We start from the raw sequence: 26447 nt of genomic DNA, 5'->3' as shown, positions 1-26447 counted from the left end.
TCCAGGGTTGATGTTTCATTTTCTCCCTGCTACCAGACATATCTTCCTGAGGACTAGGTCAGCAAGTGGCCCTCAAAGAGAAAGCTCAGTGTCTCATGCTTTGCATCGTTAAAGCAGTGTGTGGGGAGGTGGGATTATGTTTACCCTGATGGTCATCACTCTAGCCCCTAGGATGTTTGAGGAACAAAAATAAGCTTTGCAAGTTTCTTGGGTTCTGCGGAATCAGCAGGCCCCTGCTGGGACCAATCCCGAACCACCTTTGGAAGAGATACTGACTCATTCTTTCCAACGTGCTGATTGGCTGCGAGGAATGGGCGTGGCTACCGCCTCTGTCCCGCTTCCCATAGGTGAAGGAGTGTTAAGGTGGGCCTCCAGCAGGATTTTGTCCCGTGACGAAAAAAGGAATGTCTTGGGGACTTTTTTTTTTTTTTTTTCCTGCTCTGGAGGCCCAGGCTCAAGGCAAATTTATAATGGGAAACCAATTAGAAGGAAAGAAGTCTGAACAGAGTTAAGGTGCCAGGTCCTGGGAGAAGAGACCAGCATGCTCTGCTGACAACCCTGGGGGTTTGTTTTAAAGGAAGCGGGGCGGGGACGACTAGACTTTTTAAGGGAAGGGGGCACAGCCGGCACAGGTAGAAAGTGAAGATGGTACTGCACAAAGCAGGCCATCAGTGAGAAGAAGAATGATGGAGGGCGCCACAGACTCTTGGCATCTTTTATTTTTTTGAAGCTTTTAAATGACTTCGAGGCCAGACAGCTGCAGCAGAGGTGTACTCTTGATCGATTAAGGGGGCTTTTGCTGAGCTGTAGAATAAAGTGACTCCATTACTGATCTAGCAAAGGGAACGAGCCACTATGTTCCCGTGGGTCATGCTTTCCCGCTTTCTTTTTGCTGGGCATGAGGCTATGCTCACCAATCCCACCTAAAACCGGAGGCGAGGTGCCCGGCTTTTGGTGTAGACAGGGGCTCTACCTGCCCTCCTGTTCTGCCCATAAAACGAAAGAGGACTCTTGGAAGCCGAGAAAGGTTGGAGAAGTCTTTCTGGACGGAGGCGAGCGTCGCCAAGCAGCACAGCACTTGGCTGGCGCAGGCTCCAAGGGGCGGAGGTCCAGGATGGGCTTGCTGAAGGGACTTCTCGGAGCCAGGAAGCTGCTGCTCGTCATCCTCGTGCCGCTCCTGCTGCTGCCCCTGCCCATGCTCTACCCCAGCAGCGTGAGTACCGGCCCGTCCCCTCCTGGGGCCAGTGGGTCAGCTGGGAGGTCAGAGGGGAGGTCGCTGGAGGGAAGAGGGGCGCTCAGTGCAAAGTTCAGCATGCTCTTCTGTCGGTGTCAAGAAGTGGAAATGCTTTCCTGAAGGAGGCTCACATGCTTTCTGCCCCAAAACTGCCATTTTCATTCCCCAGTTCCCCCAGCCTTACGGCTCCCAACCGGGAGTGAGATAAGAAGGGGGGTGGGTCAGTGGCTGAAGCGGCCCGTCTGTGGGCCAGGTGGACACAGATAAGGATGCTCTGGACAGTGGTGTTTGCCAAGAGTCAACATGTGGCCATGGCATGGGAGAGAGACTGGACATGCAGGAAGACCTCCCCATAGAGGAGGGGGCGGGGAGGGAGGGAACTGTGGACCCCAGCCTGGGGTGTGCTGGGGAGCAGTCCCGGGCCGGGCTCTTGTCCATCGAGCCAGGGTCCGCGGGTGACCCACAGTGGGCTCTGATAACCACAACTGGAAACTCTTAATAAGTTCCTCCTGAACTTTAAGTTGAAAGTGGAACTTGGCTGCCTGCCCTGGCCCCATGCATATGGCCCTTTGATTATCTGTATCCTCTCTGTTTCCTTCTCTGAGCGGTGGAAGGAGAGACAACAAATGACTTGATTAAGAAAAAAAAAAGAGTAAGAGCCCCCAGCTCTAGACAGTGACCGAATTTTTTTGTCCAGGTTGGTGTGAGCCAAAAATGCAGCTTCCCTTTCTTTCTTTCCTCTGGCTCCTTTTCTCCTCCTCCCGCGCCTCTCCTCCCCATCCCTCCTCCTGCTTCCCTCCTCCTCTCCCCTCCTTGTGTTCCCTCTCTGCCTCCTTGTCCTTCTCCTCCTCTCAGTGTCTTCACCCCTTCCCCAGCTGGCACTACCCTTGAGACTTTAGGAAAAATAAGCCAAGAAAGGTTAATCATGTTTGTGGGAGGGGAAGGGCTGTCTTTCCATTCAGCTCCTTGAGTAACTTAGTAACCAAAAGTAATTATAAAGTTAGAGGGGATTAGGACTGTTTCTTAAAAACAAATGGTTTAAGTCTTCAGTAGAACAAATACCTCAGAGTGCCAGGGAGTCTCTGATGAAAGCCGGGCTGGGATTAGCAGACAGTGATTGGTGCTGACAGTTTTCCTGGCCGATATATTAGTCTGCTTTTGGCTTTGTCCCCAATAGGGTGATTTTCATTTCTGTCCATGTTGTTGTTTTGTTTTACTCAATGTCAGATGGATTTAGGGAATGCCAACCAAGTAGCACCCACTCTTCTCCATGGCAGCATCAGGCACCCCCACCCCCTGCAAGTTTCCTAAGTCAGCTCTGTCTCTGGGGACCATGACTGCAGAGAGGCATTGCCATTTCATTCTGGGAGCCTGTCTTTGAGCTTCTCGGTTAACAATGCCTAGTCAGAAGAACCCATGAGAAGAAAAAGAACAGAAAAACAAATTATTGAAGTAGGCAAAATCATCCATAAATTTTGACAGAAGAGGGATGTTGTAGGGGGAGAAAAGAGAAGAGAAATGGAAGGAAAGGTGAGCCTCTGCTCTGTTGGGGTCTATACATAATTTTTGAATAGGTTTTTAAAGATAGACTCACTAAGATCAAGAGGCACTTAAGTCCTTCACTGACTTATTGCCTTCTGTCCAACTGAGTTTCACCTCAGGGAAGGGACAGCCTCACTGGTGACATTTGGTGGAGGGTGGAGGGGAGAGAAAATTCTCTGTCACAAGGGGAGGACCATGCTGAACTGTAGGATGTTCAGCAGCATTCCTGGTCGCTACCTGGTAGGTGCCAGTGCAGCCCCCGCCATTGTGATGGCCAGAGATGCTTCCAGATGTTTACAACATCCCCTGGGGGCCAAAATCACCCCCAGCTGAGAATCAGTACCTTAAGAAAGTGGGCTTCCCTGGTGGTCCGTTGGTAAAGAATCCACCTGCCAATGCAGGAGACATGAGTTCGATCCCTGGTCCAGGAAGATCCATTGGAGAAGGGAATGGCAACCCACTCCAGTATTGTTGCCTGGACAGAGGAGACTGGTGGGCTACAGTCCATGGGGTCACAAAGAGTGAGATACGACTAAGGGGTTAAATAAGAGCAGAGCTTCCCAGTCTGTGTTAATAGGGTTGGGGAGGGTAGATGATTCGGACCCCCTACAACCCTTGGGACCGCTGGGTGGAACCCGGGTGGACCAAGCCCTCAGAGGTGAATGCAGCCTGCTTGCCACTCGCCCCTGCGTGGCCCACAGCGATGGTTCCTCTGTGGGTCACAGTGTCGGTAAGACGCTACCTCTCTCTGCAAGGAGGAGGCACATCATAGAGGATGTGGTCACAGCACCCACAGCTGGCACAACCCACCACAGAGACTGGCTCCCGTCACTTCAGCCCCCTTGCTTCACACTTACATTCTGATATTTAATCCTTGAGATTCCTAAACAGCCTTGTTTTCTCTGGGCTGGAGCTGAGAGGAGTGACCTAGGCAGAAGGTCCTGGCCTGCAGTTCTCATGGTCCTTCCAAAGGACAAGCCACAGCTACATTTCGGAAAGGATTAGAAGGACCTCCCTGTTTTTCTTGCCCAGCTCTCTAGAGCCAGAGGCCCAGACTCGGACCCCCGTATGACAGAAGAGGAAGCGGAGGCCGGGGGGTGCATCCATAACTAAGCCTGGCTTCAGTGTCCCAGTGGGATAAAAGTTATACCCAACTCCCAGACTAAATTCTCAAAAGCCCTTGCAATCATTTATGACACCAAATAACCAGACCTCAAGCTCCTTCCAGTGGGGTTTCACCGAGGTGGTCGAACTGTGGGGAAAGGAGCAGATGCAAGCACCAGTTGGCAGCAGAGTCAGGAAGCATCTGCTGTGGGGAGACGCCACTTTTGAACTCACTCCCTTGTTTGTAAACAGGAGCCAAGAAGAACTGACAACACTATCTCTTACAGGCACAGTGTGAATACATACCAATACATACTTGCTGACCAGGGGCAGTGATAAGGGGCTGGGGGCTTCCAGAACATTTTCTTCAGCAGATAAGAGAGACCTGCTAGCCAGCAGAAGAGCCCAGTTCAGTTCACCCAACACGGACTGAGTAACCTGCCGGACCCCGGGCCAGATGCAGGGACACACAGAGTGTTCTGGGTTATCGCATATAAGCTTTCTTGCTGAATTTTGAAATGGTTGAGAAGAAGCAAAAGGAAATTTATGTGAATTCCATGAGTGAACTGAGTGTGAAATGGAAAGGTTATCTGAAGGTGGTCCCTTACCCATTCTTCTAATGAAAGTTAGAAAACTCTAAGGAAAGTTCAGATAAAAATGATGGCAGGAGGGCCTCCCAGGTGGCACTAGTGGTAAAGAACCCGCCTGCCAATGCAGGAGACATGGGTTCAATCCCTGGGTCCGGAAGGTCCCCTGGAGGAGGATGTGGCAACTCCAGTATTCTTGCCCATGGACGGAGGAGCCTGGTGGGCTACAGTCCATAGGGTCACAGAGTCGAACACAACTGAGTGACTGAGTGCAAAAAGAGAAAATGCTCGTGAATATGAATATAAAAATACATAGAAAATAAAAACAAAAAGCTATTTTTAAAAATTGATGGCAGGAGAAACTTCCCTCATGGTCCAGTGATTAAGACTCCTTGATTCCAATGCAGGGGGGCACATGTTTAATCTCTGGTTGGGGAAGTAAGATCCCACGTGCCATGTGACACAGCTTAAAAAAAAAAAAGATGGCAGTTTATCCTGTTCTTAATACTGCTGAATGAAGGTGGCTTGGTCACTTCCTCCAGTAACCTGTTCTAATTCCTAACTGTAGTTACAATCAAAAAGTTTACCTTGGCTTATCTAAATTCTGAAGAAGGCAATGGCACCCCACTCCAGTACTCTTGCCTGGAAAATCCCATGGATGGAGAAGCCTGGTAGGCTGCAGTCCATGGGATCGAGAAGAGTCGGACATGACTGAGTGACTTCACTTTCACTTTTCACTTTCCTGCTTTGAAGAAGGAAATGGCAACCCACTCCAGTGTTCTTGCCTGGAGAATCCCAGGGACGGGGGAGCCTGGTGGGCTGCCATCTATGGGGTCGCACAGAGTCGGACACGACTGAAGCAACTTAGCAGTAGCAGTAGCAGTATCTAAATTATCCTAATTCAAACCAAAATGGTGCATGGTAGAAGGAAATGGCACTCTGGCATGCTCTCTCTCTGCGCCCACTCCCCACCCCAACCCCTGCTTCATTCCTGGACCTGTAATAACGAAGCCATAAGAACTGAAGTTTCTTCAGAAGGAATAAGGGCTTCTCAGAGAGAGAAAGACATTCTATCTCCTTTTCATCAACTAGAATCAACACTTGCCATTCCGTTTCTTTCCCAGAAAGGAAATGGGAATGAGTGAGCTCAGGTGGGCTGAAGAACTTTGAACCCCTTTAGGTATTTTTATTTCTGCAATAAAGGGAGCATGTCTCTAAGTTACATTCTTTTTCAAAGGGAGCCTTTTCTTCCCCCACCCCCGCCAGTATTAGTTCTGTTGTCTTATCAGCACTTCCAAAAGTTTTAACTTCTCTCTGATCTTCTGGCCCCAGAGGAAACCTCAGTGGGAGCCCCAGTCAACAATTGCTGGGCCCAGTTCCCATTTCTCAAACCCCAGCCCTCTAATCCATGCATATCAGGAGGGAGCAAGGTCCCATCCAGCCAGGCTGGATTAATCTCCCCTGACGCCCCTCACTGATCACAGCGACCTTTTGTAACTTTTGTGTAAGAGTCTGAGGACACTTGTTCTGAACCCAAGGGAGAGATAAACAGAACAAGGTTTATCAGGTTCCTTGATCACCAGCCAGCCTCAGGGGAGGTCAGACCTGAGCCCAGATGGTTTAGAACTAGGTATAAACAGAGGAATCCACAGCCAGCTTGGATCTTCTACTCAGGGCCCTCCAGAGTCCATGGTTAAGGCCTTTAGACAGAAACCTTTCCCACCACCATTAATCAGCACCATTATTGGCAACCAGCCTCACTGGAGCTCTAATTTTTTTTATAAGAATACTATACTTTATTATTATTATTATGATTATTCTGTGCACCCCAAGGCTGTTCAAATAACAAAGCGGGTGGGCCGGGAAAAACCCTGGTAAATTTCCAGGCACTCCCTTCCAGGCAGACAGCAGTCTTATTCCCTTTGTCAGGAGGATGTTTCCATGTGTATCAGTCAAGCAGAATAAATCCCATACTGGTTAGGGCACTGGTTCTCAACAAGGACAATTCCCCCCTTCTCCCACTGCCAAGGGACATCTGGAATGTCTAGAGACATTTTTAGGTTTCCCTGGTGGCTCAGCAGTAAAGAATCCACCTGCAATGCAGGAGACGCAGGTTCAATCCTGGGTCAGGAGGATCTCCTGGAGGAGGGCATGGCAACCCACTGCAGTATTCTTGCCTGGGAAATCCCGTGGACATAGGAGCCTGGTGTGCTATTGAGCACACACACACATTTTTGGTTATCACAACTGGGGAGGTGCTGCTGACATCTAGTGGGCGGAGGCCAAGGATGCTGCTTATTGTTTACAAGGCACAGGACAGTTCCCAGCCCCACCCTCACCCCCAGCGAGGAGTGATCCAGCTTCAAATGGCCCAGTTTCAGAATTCACATGTGAACCAGTTACACAAATCAATCTCTGCGTTCAGCCACCCCAAGAACTTCTAGCATCTGATCAACTTGACACCAAAATATTCCGTATGAACTCCTTTATGATATACGATATACCTTTATGATATACGACCTTGGATCTGGACACTGCAGTTAATTTCTGTCCCTACCCTGCTCAGTTTCAGGGACCAATAGAGCCGTGATAGTATGACTGTTCAGTGGCCTCCCTGTCGCAAACCCATGCAAATCACGTGCCAGACATCAGTCTCCCCAAGGAGCAGCCATACCTTCACCCACCATAATATGATGGCATATGCCCACCAAACTGCTTCCCTGGTGGCTCATTGGTAAAGAATCCACCTGACGGTGCAGGAGATGCGGGTTTGATCCCTGAGTCGGAAAGATCCTCTGGAGGAAAAAATGGGAACCCACTCCAGTATTCTTGCCTGGGAAATCTCATGGACAGAGGGGGCTGGTGGGCTACAGTCCATGGGGTCACAAAGAATCAGGCATGACTTAGTGACTAAACAACAACAGTCCAGCAAAATCCTCTGCGAAGTCCAGCTTTGCACCCACCCGCAGGGCTGTGTGCCAGCGCCCGCGTTGACGTCTGTGTGACCGCTGCCTCTGCCCCGGCTCTCTTTTGGATTCTCGGTGGCAACACTGTCTCTAACCACCCATTTTCTTCCCCTTCCAGGAGGCCTCGTGTGCTTATGTGTTGATCGTGACCGCCGTGTACTGGGTGTCCGAGGCAGTGCCTCTTGGAGCTGCAGCCCTGGTACCTGCCTTCCTCTACCCGTTCTTCGGAGTCCTGCGATCCAGCGAGGTTAGACCACTGGTGGCCCCTGCCTGGTCCCTGCCAGGCCAGTGAGAGAGGGCTGGAGGTGAAGGGAGACTCACAGAGCATTGAGGAGGGGCTTCTTTCACCCTCTGGACCAACCCATTAGCACTAAGCCTTTGCACCTGCTCTTCTGGACCCCGTGCTCCTTTCCTTCAACCCATGACCTGCATCTCCCTCGAACTGCCACTTTCAGGAAGCCTTTTGGATCCAAATGCTCCTTCAACCTGAAAGCCTTTAGGAACCATGTGATTGGCACATTCAACCAGATTGCTCCCTATTCCTTTCTCTGTCTTTCGATTGTCCCTTTAGACTCTAAACACTCAAAAGAGGAATCAGGTCTCGGGTCTTTGGAATCTCATGATAAAGTTGAGCCTCTGTGGAGCAGGGGCTCAATAAATGCTTGCCGACAGAGAAACTTACCGTGTTTCCCTGAAGCCTGACAATTTCTTCATTCACTTCCTCTAAAAAACATGTCTCCCCTTTCTTCCCCAACTCAGGATTACTGCATATTCTTTCCTTGACTGCTGTCTACCTAGACTCTGCCCTCTGTTCACTCTCTCTGGCATTCTGACAGAGATTGTCAACAGGAAGCCCAGAGTGGTGCCAAATTTGAAGGCAAACAGTTAAGCCTCCCACAAATAGGAAAGAAGAATATCACAGCCAGACACCAAGAGCAAGATGAAGAACGGTCCTCATTCATTAACACCTGGTTCCATTTGGACTATCTCGTTATAGCACCTGGTCCCTGCTTAGGGTTTCTGAAGAAGACTGAATGTAGAGGTTAGTTAAGGACAGAGGCTCAGAAGAAAAGAGGAAAGGGACCTATTGTTTGAATGCCTGCTAAGACTCAGGCACAACCCCAGAAGTACTGTATTAGTTAATACTCCCAAGAGCTCTACCAGCTAGACATTACTATTTCCATTCTACAGAATGAGAAAAGATGTTCAGAGTTAAGATCACATAGGAAACAGCAGAATTGGATTCAAACTCATACCTATTAGATTTCAGTCTATGTACTTGCTTACTGTACCATCAGAAAAATACCCCATTAAGTATTACATAGCTTCATGGTGAGTCACTACTAAGAATTCTATAACTCTTCACTCGTGTGATATGAGGAAGGAATAATAAACCTGGGTCCATAGGATGCCTTAACCATGGATAACAACTTTTTGTGAAAGTCCAAAGATAAAATTAGGCTCCCTCTAATTGCAGTTAGTCACATCCTGTAGGAGACCTGGGTTCAATCCCTGGGTCAGGAAGATCCCCTGGAGAAGGAAATGGCAACCCACTCCAGTATCCTTGCCTAAAAAATTCCATGGACAGAAGAGCCTGGTGGGGTACAGTACATGGGGTCATGAAGAGTCAGACACAACAGAGCAACTAATTGCTGTACCTGACTACAAACTAACATGTCCTTCTACGGAATGGACTCGACTGGCCAGTTTTTGTTTGGCTTTTTTTGGTTTGCAACATTTTGGTTTAGGGGTGGTTAGTACATTAGTTTGTTGGTTGTTGGCATTTAGTAGTTGTAACAGCTTCAGACTCTCCAAAAAGGATACGATCCCCCAAACGCTCAGCAGTGCTTTGATTCCTGAAATGGGTCTAACACCAGTATCCTGGGACCCACATAAAACTCGCCTGGGACCTGAAGCACTAGCCAGTCTCTCCAATTGTCCCCCTTCCTTTGTGGAAAGAGAGGAGGTAGTTCAGGTCTGTATGCATGCCTAAAAGAACAAGTATCAATATTACTTTTCTTAAGAGAAAAGTATGAACTTGTCTGACAGGTTTCTCTTCAAAATTGTGACAGCAAAAGCCAATGAATCAAAAAAAAAAGCCAATGAGTCGGAAGGTGAAAGTAGAGAGCAGAGAAAAAAAGTTACAGAAACAATTGAAACTTAAGTAACATTTTAAAAGTGAGCTAACTATTCATTTAAAAACTAATATCTTTGTATTTCACTACAGGCAGCCCAAAAGCCAACAGCATGCTTCAACCTTAAAGCAGATGATGTCTTTATTTCTCCAAGGGCTTCCTGCAGCAGGATCCTACAGACTGGTGGGCCAATCAGCTCCTCCACACACTAGGGATGTTGCTAGGCAACAATTCATCCTAGGGTCTGCCCACCGCACTGGTAGGAAGGCTCAACCCATAAGGAGTCTAGGGAGGCAGTTGTTTTCAAAGGCAATGGCACTTTGTAAGGAGAAAAAGAAGACTGTCTGGAGAGAGATTAGGTATTGTTATTGCTGGAGCTAGAGATGGAAAACACTGGAAGATCCAGGGAGCCAATTTTATCATTTGAGGTGAAAAATTCTACCCCATTGGCCTGATAAAGTGGCTTTGGTTGGTGATGATATTTAACAGCTGGGCTCCAGGGTGTAGTTTAGACCAAATATAATCTGTTTAGCTAGCCTTTTAAACTCAGATTAAAGGAAATGCCAATTGGGTAGAGGACATGGGTGATAACCCTGTGTGAGCCTGTTGACTTTGCAGACAGAGAACATATCTATTCCTCAGCCGTTGACTTATCTCCTATACCAGCATGTGCTTTAGCTTTCTGGGAAAAATGAGGTGGGGGTCTACAGGAACCCCCCTCTTCAGATACAACATCCATTTGTCATTCCCTAAACCCACCTGTGCTTTCCCAGCCCCTTGCCAGGACTCAGGCCACTCTTCCACCTCGGAAAGTTCTCTCCAATCCTTTAAGCTTTTAAAATCCTAGGCAGTTACCCTGTTGGATGAAGCCTTTCCAAAACCTTTCCAACACTAAATGTGTTGGTCCCTTCCTTTGGGACCGCTCTGATATCTTTGTCCTTTGATTTTTTTTAGTTGGAGTATAATTGCTTTACAATGTTGAGTTAGTTTCTGCTGTACAACAACAGCAATGGATGCAAATAACAACATATATATATATATTTATATATAATCTCCTCCCCCTTGAACCTCCCTCCCACCCCCTAGGTCGTCACGGGGCACCGCGCCGAGTTCCCTGCGGTTTGCAGTAGCTTCCCACTGGCTATCTCCTTTACGCATGGCAGTGTATATATGTTAATGCTATACTCTCTTCCCTCACTGTGTCCAAATGTCCATTCTCTTCATGTGTCTCTATTCCTGCCTGCAAATGGGTTCATCTGTCCCTTAAATGGTACAGGAGAACATCAGATTGAAACCTTGCCGTAGACATATCGTCTCTCCACCCAGCTGCCCACCTTCTATGTCCTCTCTCCACCCAGCTTCAGCCCTTCTAGGATTTGCGATGTCTTTTTCATCCAGTCCACTCTCACGCCACCTAAGTTAATGTTTCTCCACTGCAGTGTTCCTGATGGTGTGTGTCAGTAGTGCACTCTCCATGTGAAGGAAGGCGAGTGAATAGGATCAGTGTGACCCTGAATCTGTGGCTTCTGTCTCTTGGGTTATTCAGTCAACATTCAGAAAAATATTTTTTCTGAGTGCTGTACTTACTGTGTGCACTGTGGGATGTTACAGATACCTTGCAGGTGACAAAAAATGAAAACGAAATCTATTTTTGCCCTCTTGAATCTCATAGCTAATGCTTTGGGTTTCCCACTGGGGCTGGATGTGTGCATATAAGTGGCTAAATTTTACAGTGATGGATTGTCAGTCTGCAGGTTAAGAGGTCACTGTGCAAAGCTTAGATTGTCCTCTCTCAGCTGAACTCAGGTGCTGAAAAGAGACAGAAATGGCTCCTGACCTTGAGAAGTTTCTATTCTAGTAGAGAGAAAATATAAACCACATGGAGTAACACAGAAGACTGTATGCAGTATGCCACTTTTATTGGCATTGCAGAGGATTTACACAATTTCCCATGAGAGAATGTTCTAGATAAGTGAAATTTACCCTATCAAGTGCCCAAAATGTATACTGACTGCTTTTTGATTGAGGTCTTTCCATAAAGCTTTACAATTTCCCTGGTCTTTTAAACAGAAGTTGCTGAACATAAATTAACTTTTTCTTTGGAGCCTTCAGTATTTCCAAGGATAAAAATTTCTCAGTCAGAGGAGCCCATGTGGGCTGGATAATAGCACAGTTGAGTAGCTTGAGTATTGGCTGAATAGCTGAACCTAAAGGATCTTACATAACATGTTGGCATCGTGCTGGAGAGAGAACACTAATGAAAATATGAAAGGCATATTACTGGGATTGCAGATGACGCAAAGCTGGATGGACCAGCTAATGTACAGTGACAGAATCAATGCTGCCAGGAAGAGGCAATGGACTGGGACGGGCAAAATGAAGTTTAATAAGGATGAGTGTCAGCAGTTTGTGTGAAAAAGACCCTTGGCTTTCAGCTGAGTACAGCCTCAGTGTAAGCTTTCCATCCAAGGTGGCTGCCAAAATGCAGAGGCCCTTTACATGCACTGTGTCTCTTAACGGGCTTCCCTGGTGGCACAGTCAGTAAAGAATCCGCTTGCAGTGCAGGAGACCCTGGTTTGATCCCTGGGTCAGGAAAACCATGGAGGAGGGAAATGGCAACCCACTTCAGTATTCCTGCCTGGGAGATCCTGTGGTCAGAGGAGCCTATCTTTTAATCCTCTATAAGTGACTATTATGTTCGCTGTTCAGGGCAGTAAATTCTGGATAAGTTGCTCATTCAGAAGTGGGTACCCGAGATGTCTAAAATCTAGCTGAGTCACATGAGAAAGGAAGAGAGGCCTCGAGAAGGGCATGATTTCTGGCTTGTGCAGCTCAACACACCAAGCTCAGAGGGGCCAAACCAGAACCAGAGGCAAAGCACCATAAGGGAGATTCCCCTCTTTGGGAGGGAAGACTCTGAAGTGGGGACCCCATGTGGTCCTGTTGTTTCTGTCCCTAGAGGCACAAGCTGCATGACTGAATCAGGGACATTAGAGGTAGACTCCATTCCTTGGGGGAGGGCCTGGCCTCTAAGGGCCCTCTGACTTTAGGATTCTCTCAAGCTTATAAGCACCCAGCCACTGCTCCCCTTTGCTGGTGCCCAGAGCTCAGTTCTGTATTTCAGATTTGTTTTTAGGCATGTTTTTGTTTGCTTTGCTTGCATTGTGACTCTCGTTACTATCATCATATCTGCCTTGAAAGTCCTCTAAGCCCTTCTATTACTGTAGCTGGGAACAGTACCTGTGTCAATCAGGTGAGCTGAGAGTCACTGTTTATAGGAGAATGGCATAGAGATGGGGGCCCAGGGGTGCTCTGGGGAACTAAATGGCATAGTTTGAATACTGAGGCTTGGAAAGAGTCTCAGGGGTGCCCAGGGTCAGGAACTATTTCTGGTAGTGATTACACCTGCTCTCTATCTACCCACCAAACACATGTGCACACACACACACACATGCACACGCACGCGCACCCGCACGCGCCCTCTGCTGTCTCAGTGGCCTACACTGCAGGCCTCTAGCAACTCCCATTTAGATTCTAGCTCCTGCCAGGGCCAGAGAAGAGGCAAGGCAGCTCCAGCTGTAAAAACAAAACAGCCTCTACAGCCAAGTGATGCTAGAGTCTGATATCCTGAAATCTGCTTCCCTATTGGCTTCTGATCTTTCTGACTCACCGAATCCTGACTGGTGCCCAGACCCTGACTGTTTGTTTAAATCTTGGGGCATTTCATATGCCACTCTCTACTCTGCCTTTCTGGCCTCTGCTTACTATAGAGGCTGACACCCCGCCCCCTTGACCTCCCACCCTATTCCCTCCCCCCAACATATACAAGCCCATGAGGATAAAGTGAGCATCTGTGCCCAGCCTCCTGCCTGAACCCAGGCTGCCCTTCACCCATCGCCATCTAGACACAGCCCAGAGCTGAGCCCATGCCCAGGCCACAAGGGGGGCCCAAAACCCAGGAACCTACAGATCTTGCATCCCTTTGAGGCCAAGCCAGTGTTTCCACAGCAACAGCAGAAACTGGGGGCACCTGATAAGTCAGTACTTCTAAGCTCTGCAGGAGTTGGGCTGACTTCCGGCCAGGTCAGCATCCATCTGGGTCTCTCTGCTTTAGCCTTCTCTAGGGTAGGGTTTCGGAGAAGGCAATGGCAACCCACTCCAGTACTCTTGCCTGGAAAATCCCATGGGCAGAGGAGCCTGGTGGGCTGCAGTCCATGGGATCGCGAAGAGTCAGACACAACTGGGCACCTTCACTTTCACTTTTCACTTTCATGCATTGGAGAAGGAAATGGCAACTCACTCCAGTATTCTTGCCTGGAGAATCCCAGGGACGGGGGAGCCAGGTGGGCTGCCATCTATGGGGTCGCACAGAGTCGGACACGACTGAAGCAACTTAGCAGTAGCAGCAGCAGCAGCAGGGTAAGGTTTGCAAAGCATGTTTTTTTAAGCAATGAAACCTTTTTTAGAAACTAAATCTTAGGAGAATCAATATATGAAACTGATGGAAAAGGAAGTCCTACTCTGATTGGTCATGAGGACTCAGAGCCCTGGCTGCCTGGGCCCACTGCAACAGCTTGTGGCCACCCCGTTCCCACAGCAGCCCCGGAGGTTTCAGGGGCAGCGAGTAGTTTGCACACCTCTGTCCTCAGGGAATACAGACAGGTGGTTAGGAGGGTGTCTGAGCTTGCACAGACTTAACCAGTAGAATCAGCATTCCTGCCCCCAGGGAAGGGCAGAGAGGCAGCTACACTGGACATAGCTTCTTTGCCAGGGAGGTGGTTAGGATGATGCCATGAAGTCTCCAGCTCTGACGGGCTTAGCTCAGTGCTGAGGGGGACCTGCCCAGGATCCCATCCTGGACTCACTGCAAATTGTTCAGATGAACCAAAAGAGCCTCAGTATAGGCCCATCTCCAGCGACCACCACCAATCTTCTGGGGGACTGCCACCTTCCTGATACGTGACAAGGCTCACCCCCAGCCGACCTGCAAGGAGAGCCTGGGTGTGTGCAGCCAACAGCAGGGTGCTGAGTGGCCGCATTGCTGACAGTACCCGTGCAATGCCACCTGTGCCCATGTCAGGACACAGTCAGATCCACACATCTGGCCAGCCTCTGGCTGTCACCACCATAAGCAGGGACAGTGGCAGCATGGTAGGGTCAGGGTCCAAGATGGGAGCAAGGAAGATCTGAGTTTGAATCCAGTGTTGTCACTACCTAGTCTTGAGCAAATTGTGTGTTGGCTGAAATAAAAGTTGCAAGTTAAGTTTTATTTGGGTACCTTACTGAGGACTATGGCCTGGGAGACAGCCTGGGTTACTGAGGAACTGCTCCAAAGAGCTGAGGCAGGAGCCAGGAAATATATGAATTTATTTTTCTGGAAAAAAACAAAACAAAACCATGTAGTCAAACATCAGAAGACTACTGCTAATCACAACAGACATCTCCAGTTAATGATTTTAGTGCTTTTCTATTTATGAGAAGATATAAGAATCTGGAGCCATTGAAATGATTCCTTAGATACGCATCTTAACTATTTAGGGCCAATACCCAAAGTACAGAGGCTTCCTGTTTTTCTCCATCCTGCATTCCCCTCAGGGTGCATGACTGCAGGAGCTAAGGGCTTGATCCTTATAGAACTGGAATGGGCAACATTCTTTTCTTTCCCTGTAACCTCTCTAAACTGTAACCATTTTACTCACCTGGAAAATCAGAACAATAGAAGTACCTGCCTCATGGGGAGTTGTGAGGATGTTAAAAGCTTTCTGAGTGAGAAAGTGCCCATAAGAGTGCCTAGCTCATCTTCACGAATGATTGGTTGGTGCATCTCTGTCTTTCTTCCTGATGATGCCCTTGATGATGTTCTTAGTGAGAAAAGCACCGAACCAAGATCAACATCCAGATTTCTATTCTCCTCAGACTTCTATGATTAAAGCCACAACTGCCCTCTTCCTATTAAAAAACAACAGCAACAACTTTCTAAAAACAATTAAAACCTGACATAGAGAGCAATAAATAATCCCAAGACCAAAGAGAGTGATGTTTTTAAAAGCTCATCACTAAGAGATGTCACCTGCAATTCACTAACAATGAACTAGTTCATTAATAGACTGCATTGCCCACCACTTAGGTCTTTGTGCCTCTCAGTCCAGGCTGGGTTAGAAAACTCTAGAGATGTCCTCACCCTTCACTTAAGAAAGTTTGGAAGAACCTTTTTCTTTGAAATCCACCTTGCTCCTTCTTATTTCATTTCTTCCTCTACATGGTCATGCTGGCATACCTGATTCCTGACCCTGAATCCCATCTTGAAGCATTTCATCTTTTCACTTCATTTAACAATAATAATGGGCCTTTTCTGAGGACTTCCTATATGCCAGGCCTGTCCTGCCTCATTTTACTTAAGGCACACATATGATGGATTCAAAGTGTTGTGTATTACTACACAGAGTGACGAGGGTATCTGGGTTCAATGTTTGGTCCCAGACCATCTGTGGGTGCAGGCATTTGAACCCAGGTCATCTTAACTCCAGAGCCTGAGCTTGCTATCCTCTGCTCCACCTTTTCAAAGCCATCTCTTTGAGCCCATCTCTTCTTAAACACTGTCCGGAAATACCTCTGCTCTCCAAGCCCAGGGTTTTGGCATACCGAGAAAAACCACAGAGCAGAAAAGCAGTAAGGCAGTAACACTGCCAACATAAATGTCACAGAATCCATGCACTCTAGCCATGGGAGGAGCTCTCATCTTAGAATCTAATTTTTCTTTGCAAATAGTTCTGACAATTTCCGTTTCCCAACTAGTTTCCCAACTCACAGAATATTAGTCTTGGAAATTAGATAGTGGGGAAAGGAAGGCTCATGGCAAATGTGAGGATGCAACACATTTTAGAAAATGATTAATCTTTAAGAATCCTGGAACTCCCAGAGGGGTTCTGAATAACCAAGGTTTTATTGTAAAAGAAAAATCAGCGGGCTAGAAAACTAACCGACGCCACCACCAGACAGGGTTTTATTTATTGTGCCTCAGCCTTCTCTGTGTGCCAGTTCCACAGACCTGGACTGTGGGACCAGCGAGTAACAGGAGAACCACCAGGAACCCCAGCTGTCAAGGTGGCAGGCCAGGCTAGCTGGTTTGCACGTGTCATTTCATCTTCACAACAGCTTTACAAAAGACTGGGAGTCATAGAGTCCTCATTTATTTTTTTAGATAAGAGAAATGAAGCCCAGAGAGGTTGAATAACTTGCCCAGGGTCACACAGCCAAGTCCTGGCTGACTCCAGAGCCCTCGCTCTTCCCCACTTGACGCACTATCTCATGATCACAGACCACACCCAGGCTAAATCACCAAGCACGTGGCATCACTCACAGTGGGGAGGGGGATGTCTGAACAAACCTGAGCCCACTGAACACCACATGAGAAAACAGCACAGTTGTTTTCTAAACAACTAACAACTATCCCGCTAAAGCTGAGCCTGGGGCTGCCATTGGACCAGGCCCAGGTATTTGGGGCCAGCGTCAGGACTGTGATTGTGTATAAAGATAAGGAATGTGAGCTGGCCCATGCTGTCTGGGGGACCAAGAATTTCCCCTGGGGTTGAATTAGATGAGTGGTTTCCAGTTGGCTGCCATGAATGGCATGTCGCATGGTAGCTTTAGATTCAGAGAGACCTGGATTGACATCTCGATCCACCCCTCACATCGGGGACCCTGGAACCTCTTCCCTAACCTCTTTGGGTCTGTTTCCTCACCTTAAATGAGAAAGTGAATGCAAAATACAACATTCCTGGTATGCAGAAGGCACTCTACACAGGTTGGTTCCTTTCTCCTTCCCTTTGAGAGGAACCCAGAGAAAGTAGCCCCACCAATTGTGCAGACTCTGAGCCTCCTGAAAGGCCATCACAAACTGGAGTTCTATTAGGATTTGTGCCAAAGAGGCAGAAAATCGAAAGGCTGTCTGTCAGTCGGTCCTCTGGGAAAGTAACCCTGGTAGCACTGAGTCTTTAGAAGCTTCACAGAGGGCCATGAGTCATGGGGCCAGTGGGGGACCGTCGCCCAGGTCTAGTGGTGTCTCAGACCTTCCGCAGGTCTCCCTCCTTGATCAACAGAGGAAAGGGAAACACTGATTCCACCATCAAGCTGCCTCTCAGCTGCCTGGGACCACGAGCGGGCAGTGAGGAAGGTCCAGTTCAGCACCCCCTGGCCTTCCCAGCAGTGCTTCCACCTCCCGCGAGGGGGCAGCACCTCCACCCACCGTCAGGGTCCAAGCCCTCCCGGTCCCTCCCAGAGGGCACTCTCCTCCCGAGTCACAAGCCCAGCAGAGCTTCTCTGTCCTCCGGGAGAATCTGTGACAGTGTCCACGAGGGCTGGTTAACCAGAAGCACAGGGCTTTTCTTCCAGCAAATGGTCAGAGAGGAAAGATGGTCCTTCTGCAGCACAGAACTCATCAGTCAGACACAAGGAAATCTCCGTGGGGGAACAAGAGAGAAGAGGGAAATGGAGCAGGCTGCCTTCTGGCGCAGCTCTTATCATACCAAAGTGCTCCTAGCAGGGTTAAAAAATCAAATAATATTGAAAAAGATCATAATAAAAAAAAATAGCTGTCTCTTCCACAGACCTCCCCCAACCCAGAGCCAAAAACTTAACTTTCCTAACTGCTTCTTCTGGTATTAAGTGCCGCAGTCCTATATGACTTTCCTATTTTAATTGTAGCTTCCCAGGTGGCGCTACTGGTAAAGAACCTGCCTGCCAAAGCAGGAGACATAAAAGAAGTGGATTCGATCCCTGGGTCGGGAAGATCCCCTGGAGGAAGGCATGGCAACCCATTCCAGTATTCTTGCCCAAAGAATCCCATGGACAGAGAAACCTGGTGGGCTACAGTCCACAGGATCGCAAAGAGTTGGACACGACTGAAGCGACTTAACACACACATATTAACTGTTATAACTTTTACACATTATCAGTTGTCTTCTGATTATAGTCAATGAGGATTTTGTACTCTTACATCACCCAATTCTCCTCCATCTCTCAGTACAAGCATATAATTCAATAATCAAATTTCAACACTGTGGTTATGTAAATTCCATCTACTTCAAACATCACAGAGTTGACTATATTTGCATTTCCTTTCCTGTTCAGTTTTGATTTTTCTTGCAGTCAGAAGTGTTATTGTTTTCTCACTTTAAGAGGGTTTCTAAGTTAGGAGTTAAACTTTTCTGGAAGTTTACTGGAACTTTTCTGGAACTTTTCTGGAAGTTTTCTGGAACTTTTCTTTTCCTTTCGGTTTATATCATAGTCCCATTGTTGGGAACAACTCTCTTGTATGTGACTCAGTATTTACTGAGTGTCTACTTTTGCAATTTATCCTATTAGGTGTTAAGAGATATAGAAACATGTTCTTTGGCCTTTTGCAGCCTAGAATTCAGTTAAGAGAATTAACTGACTGCTGCTGCTAAGTCACTTCAGTCGTGTCCGACTCTGTGTGACCCCATAGACAGCAGCCCACCAGGCTCCCCCATCCCTAGGATTCTCCAGGCAAGAACACTGGAGTGGGTTGTCATTTCCTTCTCCAATGCATGAAAATGAAAAGTGAAAGTGAATTCGCTCAGTCGTGTCCGACTCTTAGCGACCCCATGGACTGCAGCCCACCAGGCTCCTCCATCCATGGGATTTTCCAGGCAAGAGGACTGGAGTGGGGTGCCATTGCCTTCTCCAAAGAGACAAGCGAGGTACACATAAAAAGATAAATAAACAGTGCAAGCATGAAGCAACGATTTGAGCATTTCCCTGGGTGCTCTGTGATGCGTGTGGAGTTAATAGGACCCACAAGGAGTGTTCTGGAGCCAGAGGCTAGAGGCACACAGAAGGTTTTCTGGGGGGCACCAGGCCTGAACTGGCTTTGAAGTCTCATCAAAGCGGAGATAAGAAGAGAATATTCCAAGGGAGGGGATCAATGAAGAGATGGTCCTGGACCCCAAACATAGGAAACATCTTTGAACAGGACTCAGTCTCAATTTTCTCATTATTAAAATGCAAGGAGAAGCTGCAACTGGTACTATGGTTGTTTGAGAGAAAACCCCTAATCTTAGGAAATAAACACTGAAATACTTAGGGCCAAAAATGTATGTAACCTTCAAATGGTTCAGAAACAAACAAAAATGGATACAGTGTAGGACATTCCTTGCACTGTTATCATTTTGGGACCCTTTGGAACTTCGTAATTATTTGGCAAGTTATAAAGACACCTTCAAGAACTCTATCTTAAGGAAATAATCACATTCATATAAGCTCAGTGATTTAAGCAGTAAATTATTCTCTGTTCCATTGTAGCAAAGAAAGAAAGAAAAGAAATCAACTTAAATATTCAACAAAAGGAAAATGGCTAAGTAAATTCTATAGTACTTCATGCTGCCAGGAGCATGGATTTTTCCAGTAAATTTAAGTCTCAAAAGAAAATGATCAAAGTACAATGTCAAATGAAAAAACAGAGGATAAAAGCCAGCACATACTATATAAATCCAATTATGTATCTATATAGACATTAAAAATTGAAGAAAATATACCACAGTATTAACAGTAGTAAGATTGAGGGTAATTTTATATTTAAGTTTTCTATATTTTACCAAAACCAATACAGAATTGTAAAGTGGAAAAAATAAAAAATAAAATAAAATAAAATTAAATTAAATTAAATAAATAAAGTTTTCCATAGTGAACAGGTGTTTTTCTAATAAGAAAATGAATATAGTTTTATAAAAACTAAAGAAAATAAGATTAGTGGACAGACCCAGGGTTTTTTTCATAATTTTTAAGGACATAACTCAGTTGGTAAAGAATCCGCCTGCATTGCAGGAGACCCCGGTTCAATTCCTGGGTCAGGAAGATCTGCTGGAGAAGGGATAGGCTACTCACTCCAGTATTCTTGGGCTTCCCTTGTGGATCAGCTGGCAAAGAATCAACCTGCAATGAGGGAGACCTGGGTTCGATCCCTGGGTCGGGAAGATCCCCTGGAGAAGGGATAGGCTGTATTCTGGCCTGGAGAATTCCATGGACTGTATAGTCCATATGGTCGTAAAGAGTCGGACACGACTGAGTGACTTTCACTTCACTCACAGGATAGAATTGTTAATGTTTATTTTTTGAAATCATATTCATAATGGGTGTTTTTTATATCTCTTAAAAAATGGAGAAGACTATTTACCCTATAGAGATATTGGCAGGATTAAATGAAATAATCTTTGTAATGTGCTAAGCCAACTCACTGGAAAAGCCCCTGATGCTGCGAGAGATTGAAGGCAAAAGGAGAAGAGGGCAGCAGCGGATGAGCTGGTTAGACAGCATCACTGACTCACTGGACATGAACTTGAGCAAATTCCAGGAGATAGCGAAGGACAGGGAGGCCTGGCGTGCTGCGGTCCATGGAGTCGCAAAGCGTTGGACATGACAACTGAACAGCAAAGCAGCACAGACCCGCCGAAGGAAGAATATATATATGTAACGTTGTTGTTTAGCTTCTAAATCATATCTGACTCTTCTATGACCCAGAGACTGTAGCCCACCAGGCTCCTCTGTCCATGGAATTCTTCAGGCAAGAATGCTGAAGTGGGCTGTCATTTCCTCTTCCAGGGGTTCTTCCCGACCCTGGGGATCAAACCCCAGTCTCCTGCATTGGCAGGTGGATTCTTTACCACTGAGCCAGCAGGGAAGCCCACATATGTAACATACACCATAGCTAGCTGTTTTAATAAACCTCATCTCCCTGCGGCTTGCTTGCCAGCCTGTAGTTGACAGTGAGTTTAGTCGGACGGGGGCTGGGCCCCGGGTCGGGCAGGGGTGACCCACCCTGGCCTCCGCAGGTGGCGGGCGAGTACTTCAAGAACACCACGCTGCTGCTGGTGGGCGTCATCTGCGTGGCGGCGGCCGTGGAGAAGTGGAACCTGCACAAGCGCATCGCCCTGCGCATGGTCCTGATGGCTGGAGCCAAGCCGGGCATGTAAGTCACACTTAGTGCATCTCCCCAGCTCCCAGTGGGCCCCCTGGACAGTCAGAGGGATGTCCACTTGCGGTTTTCTACCAAAAGGGATGGGAGGACACCAGGGCCGCGAGGCTCCATCCTCCCCACCCAGGGAGAGGGACTGTGGCCATGGAACGGAGACGTTAGTGTCCTTTACTGTCACAGGCTTCCCCGATGGCTCAGAGGTTAAAGCGTCTGCCTCCAATGCGGGAGACCCGGGTTCAATCCCTAGGGCGGGAAGATCCCCTGGAGAAGGAAATGGTAACCCACTCCAGTATTCTTGCCTGGAGAATCCCATGGACGGAGAAGCCTGGTAGGCTACAGTCCATTGGGTCGCAAAGAGTCGGACACGACTGAGCGACTTCACTTACTTACTTACTTATTGTCACAATCTAAGTAACCCGAGTAACCGAGACTCCTGGTACAGCAGGTTACAGCATCTAAGGGGCTCATTCAATAAAGCAACATGGACCAGCGTAAACTGTTTCCCAACCTTTTTCCCGGTGTATCAGGTAACAGGCTGGACGAGGAAGTGGTGTCTCCTTGGTCATTTAAGGAGGCATGGCAGTTTCCTGCCATCCACCCCAGCTCTTGTTGTCACTGGTTCAGACCACAGGCCTGTCGAACGTGGCGTCTGACCTGATCTGCAGTCCCTCAGCTGTCTCCTCTCTTCGCTGTCAGGAGGGGCACTTGGGAATGTGTAGGAGGTCAGGACTGAAGGTGTTGTGTGAACTTACTCCCACTCTGCTGGATAATAACCCTGCCCTTCCCTTTGGAATACTGTCCTCACCTCCTTCTAGCTTACAACTTTCTTGCAACCCTTTTTCCCTGGCTCCTTTGGGAATCCAACAGAGCGTAAATAAATAATATGGTATTCGTTTTCAACATTAGTCATTAGATGAATACAGGTTATAATTCAAAAGATGTTCCTGTCTCCCACTTAACCACAGCTTTAACTCACAGCATAATTCTCAGTAATACCCCCTCACTCAGTAATAAGCTGAGTAATACCCCCAAACTCAATAATAACCTAATATTGTACCCCACATCCGACCTGCTGGACAGCTTGGCACTTCCCCACATGATATTTGGACTCTGCAGCTCTTTAAAACCCCTGAATACCATCTTCGAGAATTTTTATTCCATTGTGTTTCCACTCATCTCTGTTCACCGCACCTCCCACCCTCGTGGGGCCCTCTGTTCGCTGGTGAGGCTCCAAGTCAGACAAACTCTTGTCTCCATCAGCCTACACAGAGGCTCCACTGGGGCTCTGGCACCTACCCAGTCACGATCCATAGGACATGCTGGCCCCCTCATCTACATGCTTCCCTCCCCTCATCTACTGCACAGTCAGTGATCCCACCTAAGGTGATCCACACGGGACGTCTTTACGTTGACTTCTCCTATGGACATGAGAACTGTACCGGTACACACAGTGCATGTTTTCAAAGTCAAGGAAAACTTGAATGTTATCTTTGTTAGCCTTTCTCCAAGCCTCAACTCTTTAAGATACCAGCTTGAAAAAGTGCACACAGTGAAACAACACTGGGGCCTTTGAGGGCTAAGCTTTCCACGTATTAGTAGTGGAACAAGTAGTGGGCAGAACCATGAGCTTCCTCCATTCATCTCTATTCAGTCGCTAATAACTATGGTGACGTGGCTGCAAAGCAAGGAATGTGAAGGTATTCAGACGTTTGCTGGCTGCAAGGGCCAAAGAAGAATTCCTTTATACCCACACAAAGAAACACACATCATCACCAGGCTAATGTCACCAAGCTCCCTGCACAGAGAGATGAGGAATCAGTTAAGTCCATGCCCTGTGACCCTATGACCAAAGCTACTCTTTGCTTAAGTAAGGGCTTTTTCTGGTGGTGGGGGGGGGGGGGGTGGAATGCCAAGGCCACACTAGCCCATGAAGTGTGCTTCATTCATTCAACACATCTTTACATCTTTAATGTTTACTCTTGTGCCAAGCCCTGGGGGTACCAAGTATGACAGAAACCCCGATATTCTGGATAAACGCCAGCACTGCTGGGTTGGTTGGAGGCCCTGAGGGAGCCCCGTGAGGTCAGAGGTTGGCCCTGGGGAGGTGGGCGTGCTGTGAGGCTCTTCCCCCGCCCCAGACCCCTCCCTGCCTTCCAGGCTGCTGCTCTGCTTCATGTGCTGCACCACGCTGCTGTCCATGTGGCTCTCCAACACGTCCACCACCGCCATGGTCATGCCTATCGTGGAGGCCGTGCTGCAGGAGCTGGTCAGTGCCGAGGAGGAGCAGCTCGTGGCTGGCAACTCCAGCGCCGAAGAAGCCGAGCCCATCAGTACAGTTTGCTGGAGTTCATCTCCCCCTTGCTCCTCCACCCCTCCTCCAGTGACACCGCGCAGCTCGGCACCCGCTCCCACCGCCCCCCCTCACCTGCTTCCCTCCCCTCATCTTCTGATGTCCCCCTCCCCTGCCCTTTATCCCCTCACCTCCAGCCTTGCTCATCCAGAGGCTCCCTGTGACTCCCATTCCCAGCTGTTCCTTCTTGCCCTGCTTCCAGCAGCCTCTGCTGCTCCCTGCCCCCAGACGCTCAAGGATTAGCCCAGGACCCCAGCCTTTTGTCTGTGTCCCTGAGTCTCACGACATCCTCAGAGCGGAGGGAAGGGGAGTTGCCAGGCACCAGGCCCAGCGGGAGCCTGCATGCCTTTGGGTCCCCCTAGTCCAGCCCCAGCCTGGAGTCCCTGCCCTTCAGGGTCAAGTCCGGACTCCATGTCTCACTTCCTGCTTTCCTTTGCGGCTGTAGATCTCGATGTAAACAACAGCCAACCTCCCCTGGAACTCATCTTCGTCAATGAAGAGTGAGTATGACTGCCCTCCTCCCAGACAGAGCCCCGCCAGGTCCATCCCAGAGGTCAGGAAAGTGCCTGGGGATCAGCCCTTTCAGCTGGGCGGGCCACACTCACAGCTTGGCACACCACCACCACCACCCCCGCCCGCCCTGATTTCCTCTCTGCCCAAGATCCTGAGGGCAACTCCCTTCAAAACTGGGTACTGCAGGGCTGAGGGAAGAGGGGGAAAGACTACGCCCAACCTGATGGGACGTACAGACTGTACACACATCTCCCAAGTAGAATTTCGTCTAAATCGATGTCCCTCTTGGGAGAATGATATTTAAAAAATCTATCAATGAAGAAAGTCTTGCATATTAGATATTGCTGGAGACTCTTAGAAAACCACAAAGTATTTTATAGGTATTAGATATGGTCTTACTAGGTTTGTTCTTGTTACATACAGCAAGGAAAACTTAAGTGGCATGTAGGGGATAACAGGACAGTTGGTGAGAGAGCCATGTGATGATGAAAACAATGTTTTTTAGAAAAGGAGAAATCTGGTCTCAAACACTCATGTGAGGCAGATTCATGAACAGCTGATTTCTTCTGGACATCTGATATCAGTATATGGTCTTCAAGGAAGACTGTGATGAATAGGACATTTTAAAAGCTGGATTTGTACTAGAGCTCTGTTGTGCAATTTGCTCTTTTCATAAAAAAATGGGGAACCCACAGTGAGTGAGACCAGCACTATGTGAAGAAACAGATGCAGAGGGGCCCCTCCTCCCACCACTGTTGCCAATCATAATGCCCTGGCCTTCCCTCCCCACCCTTGATGATGTCTCAGGCAAATCCCACAGCTCCTTCCAGATATTAGAACAATCTCATTTTCAGATATTCAGCCATCGAGTCCAGGCTCGTGTCAAAACTTCACTCCCTCATTTGAAGCTCCTCCCCACACTCTCGCACTCACACTCAAGCCCCCGTCAGCCCAGGTCTGCAGGATGAGAGGTGACCGTGAGCGGGGGAGACAGCTGGCTTTTTCTCTTCCTCTACCTTCCCCGCCCCTCACCAACACTCTCAGCTACTCCTGACTCCTCCAGGGTCAGGACAGAGGCTGTAGGGAGCAGGAAAGATACAGGGTCACAGCGGGTCTTGGCTGGAGGTGTTGGAGAGTGCGGCCAGTGCCCGGGACTCGGGTCCCTGCTCTTTCCATCGGGCATTCCCCTTCAGCGTCTTTAGTGTCCCCTGGAGGCCACCTCTGCGCAGGGCCCGAAGGCACCCGGGGCTCTTGGAGAACTGCTCGGCCCCCACTGGACACCGAAAGCACTAGCTGCTTCTGGTGCAGGGGTCCTTTCCCTTCTCACTCTGGCCTCTTGCCCTTGTTCTTTTCCGGACGAAAACACACGTCCCAAACTCCAAAGCCAAAGCTCAGGGTGTCCCTGGACTCTCTCAGCAGCACTGGTGGGGTGGGGGTGGGCGGTGTCTGGGGAGGGGGTTGCCAGGGTTGGTGGTGGTATGAGAGCTGCAGGATGGCAGTGGGAGGGGCTCCTCACCAACCTCCTCACCTGATTTGGGAAGGAGGACAGGGAAATATCACAATACTCCCCCCAGGCTGACAACTCCCTCCAATGAACGCTTCCCTCTGAGCCCCACCAACTCCTGATAGAGCCTGGAGGTGGGTGACGACCGCAGGGCCCCACGCCCTACCTGTGTGTCCAGCACCTCACTGGCTTTCCCAGTGGCTGAGCTCACAGGACCCACTGTCCTCAGAGCTAAGACAGGCCAGAAACATGCCTTTAGTGCTGAGTGGAAGTCAGCAGGGCTGGTGTTACATCCCCACCTTCCTCTCTTCCAGCTCTCTCAAGGCAGAGCTGGAGAGCGGCCGGGGTGGGAGGGGCTTGGCACCTGCGGTGACCCCCACCCTGGGGGGTGCAGCTGCTGCTGAGCTCGCCCCTCTCTCCTGTGCCTTTCACCACATGTGGCCCTGGCCCTCCCTGCTCCTGTTCACCTTAGAGAAGCATTTCACGTTTCTCCTTCTAGATGGTCAGCCAGTGAGACCACAGT

General features: G+C 48.6%; 1 protein-coding gene across 1 annotated transcript in view; it reads left to right on the top strand.

The window, feature by feature from the left end:
* Positions 1–502: 502 nt before the first annotated feature.
* SLC13A4 (solute carrier family 13 member 4) overlaps positions 503–26447 on the top strand; it is a 43670-nt gene continuing 17725 nt past the window's right edge. The window contains exons 1-5 of the mRNA XM_040259949.1: positions 503–1213; positions 7552–7680; positions 21415–21551; positions 23715–23887; positions 24353–24407. Of these exons, the coding sequence (XP_040115883.1) occupies positions 899–1213; positions 7552–7680; positions 21415–21551; positions 23715–23887; positions 24353–24407 (809 nt within the window). The 5' untranslated portion in view covers positions 503–898. The remainder of the gene's footprint in view (positions 1214–7551; positions 7681–21414; positions 21552–23714; positions 23888–24352; positions 24408–26447) is intronic.

The sequence above is a fragment of the Oryx dammah genome, unplaced genomic scaffold, assembly GCF_014754425.2.
Source record: "Oryx dammah isolate SB20612 unplaced genomic scaffold, SCBI_Odam_1.1 HiC_scaffold_18, whole genome shotgun sequence".
Taxonomy (NCBI): Eukaryota; Metazoa; Chordata; class Mammalia; order Artiodactyla; family Bovidae; genus Oryx; species Oryx dammah.
The sequence above is the reverse complement of the archived record's forward strand: the minus strand, read 5'-3'. Positions and strand labels throughout refer to the sequence as shown.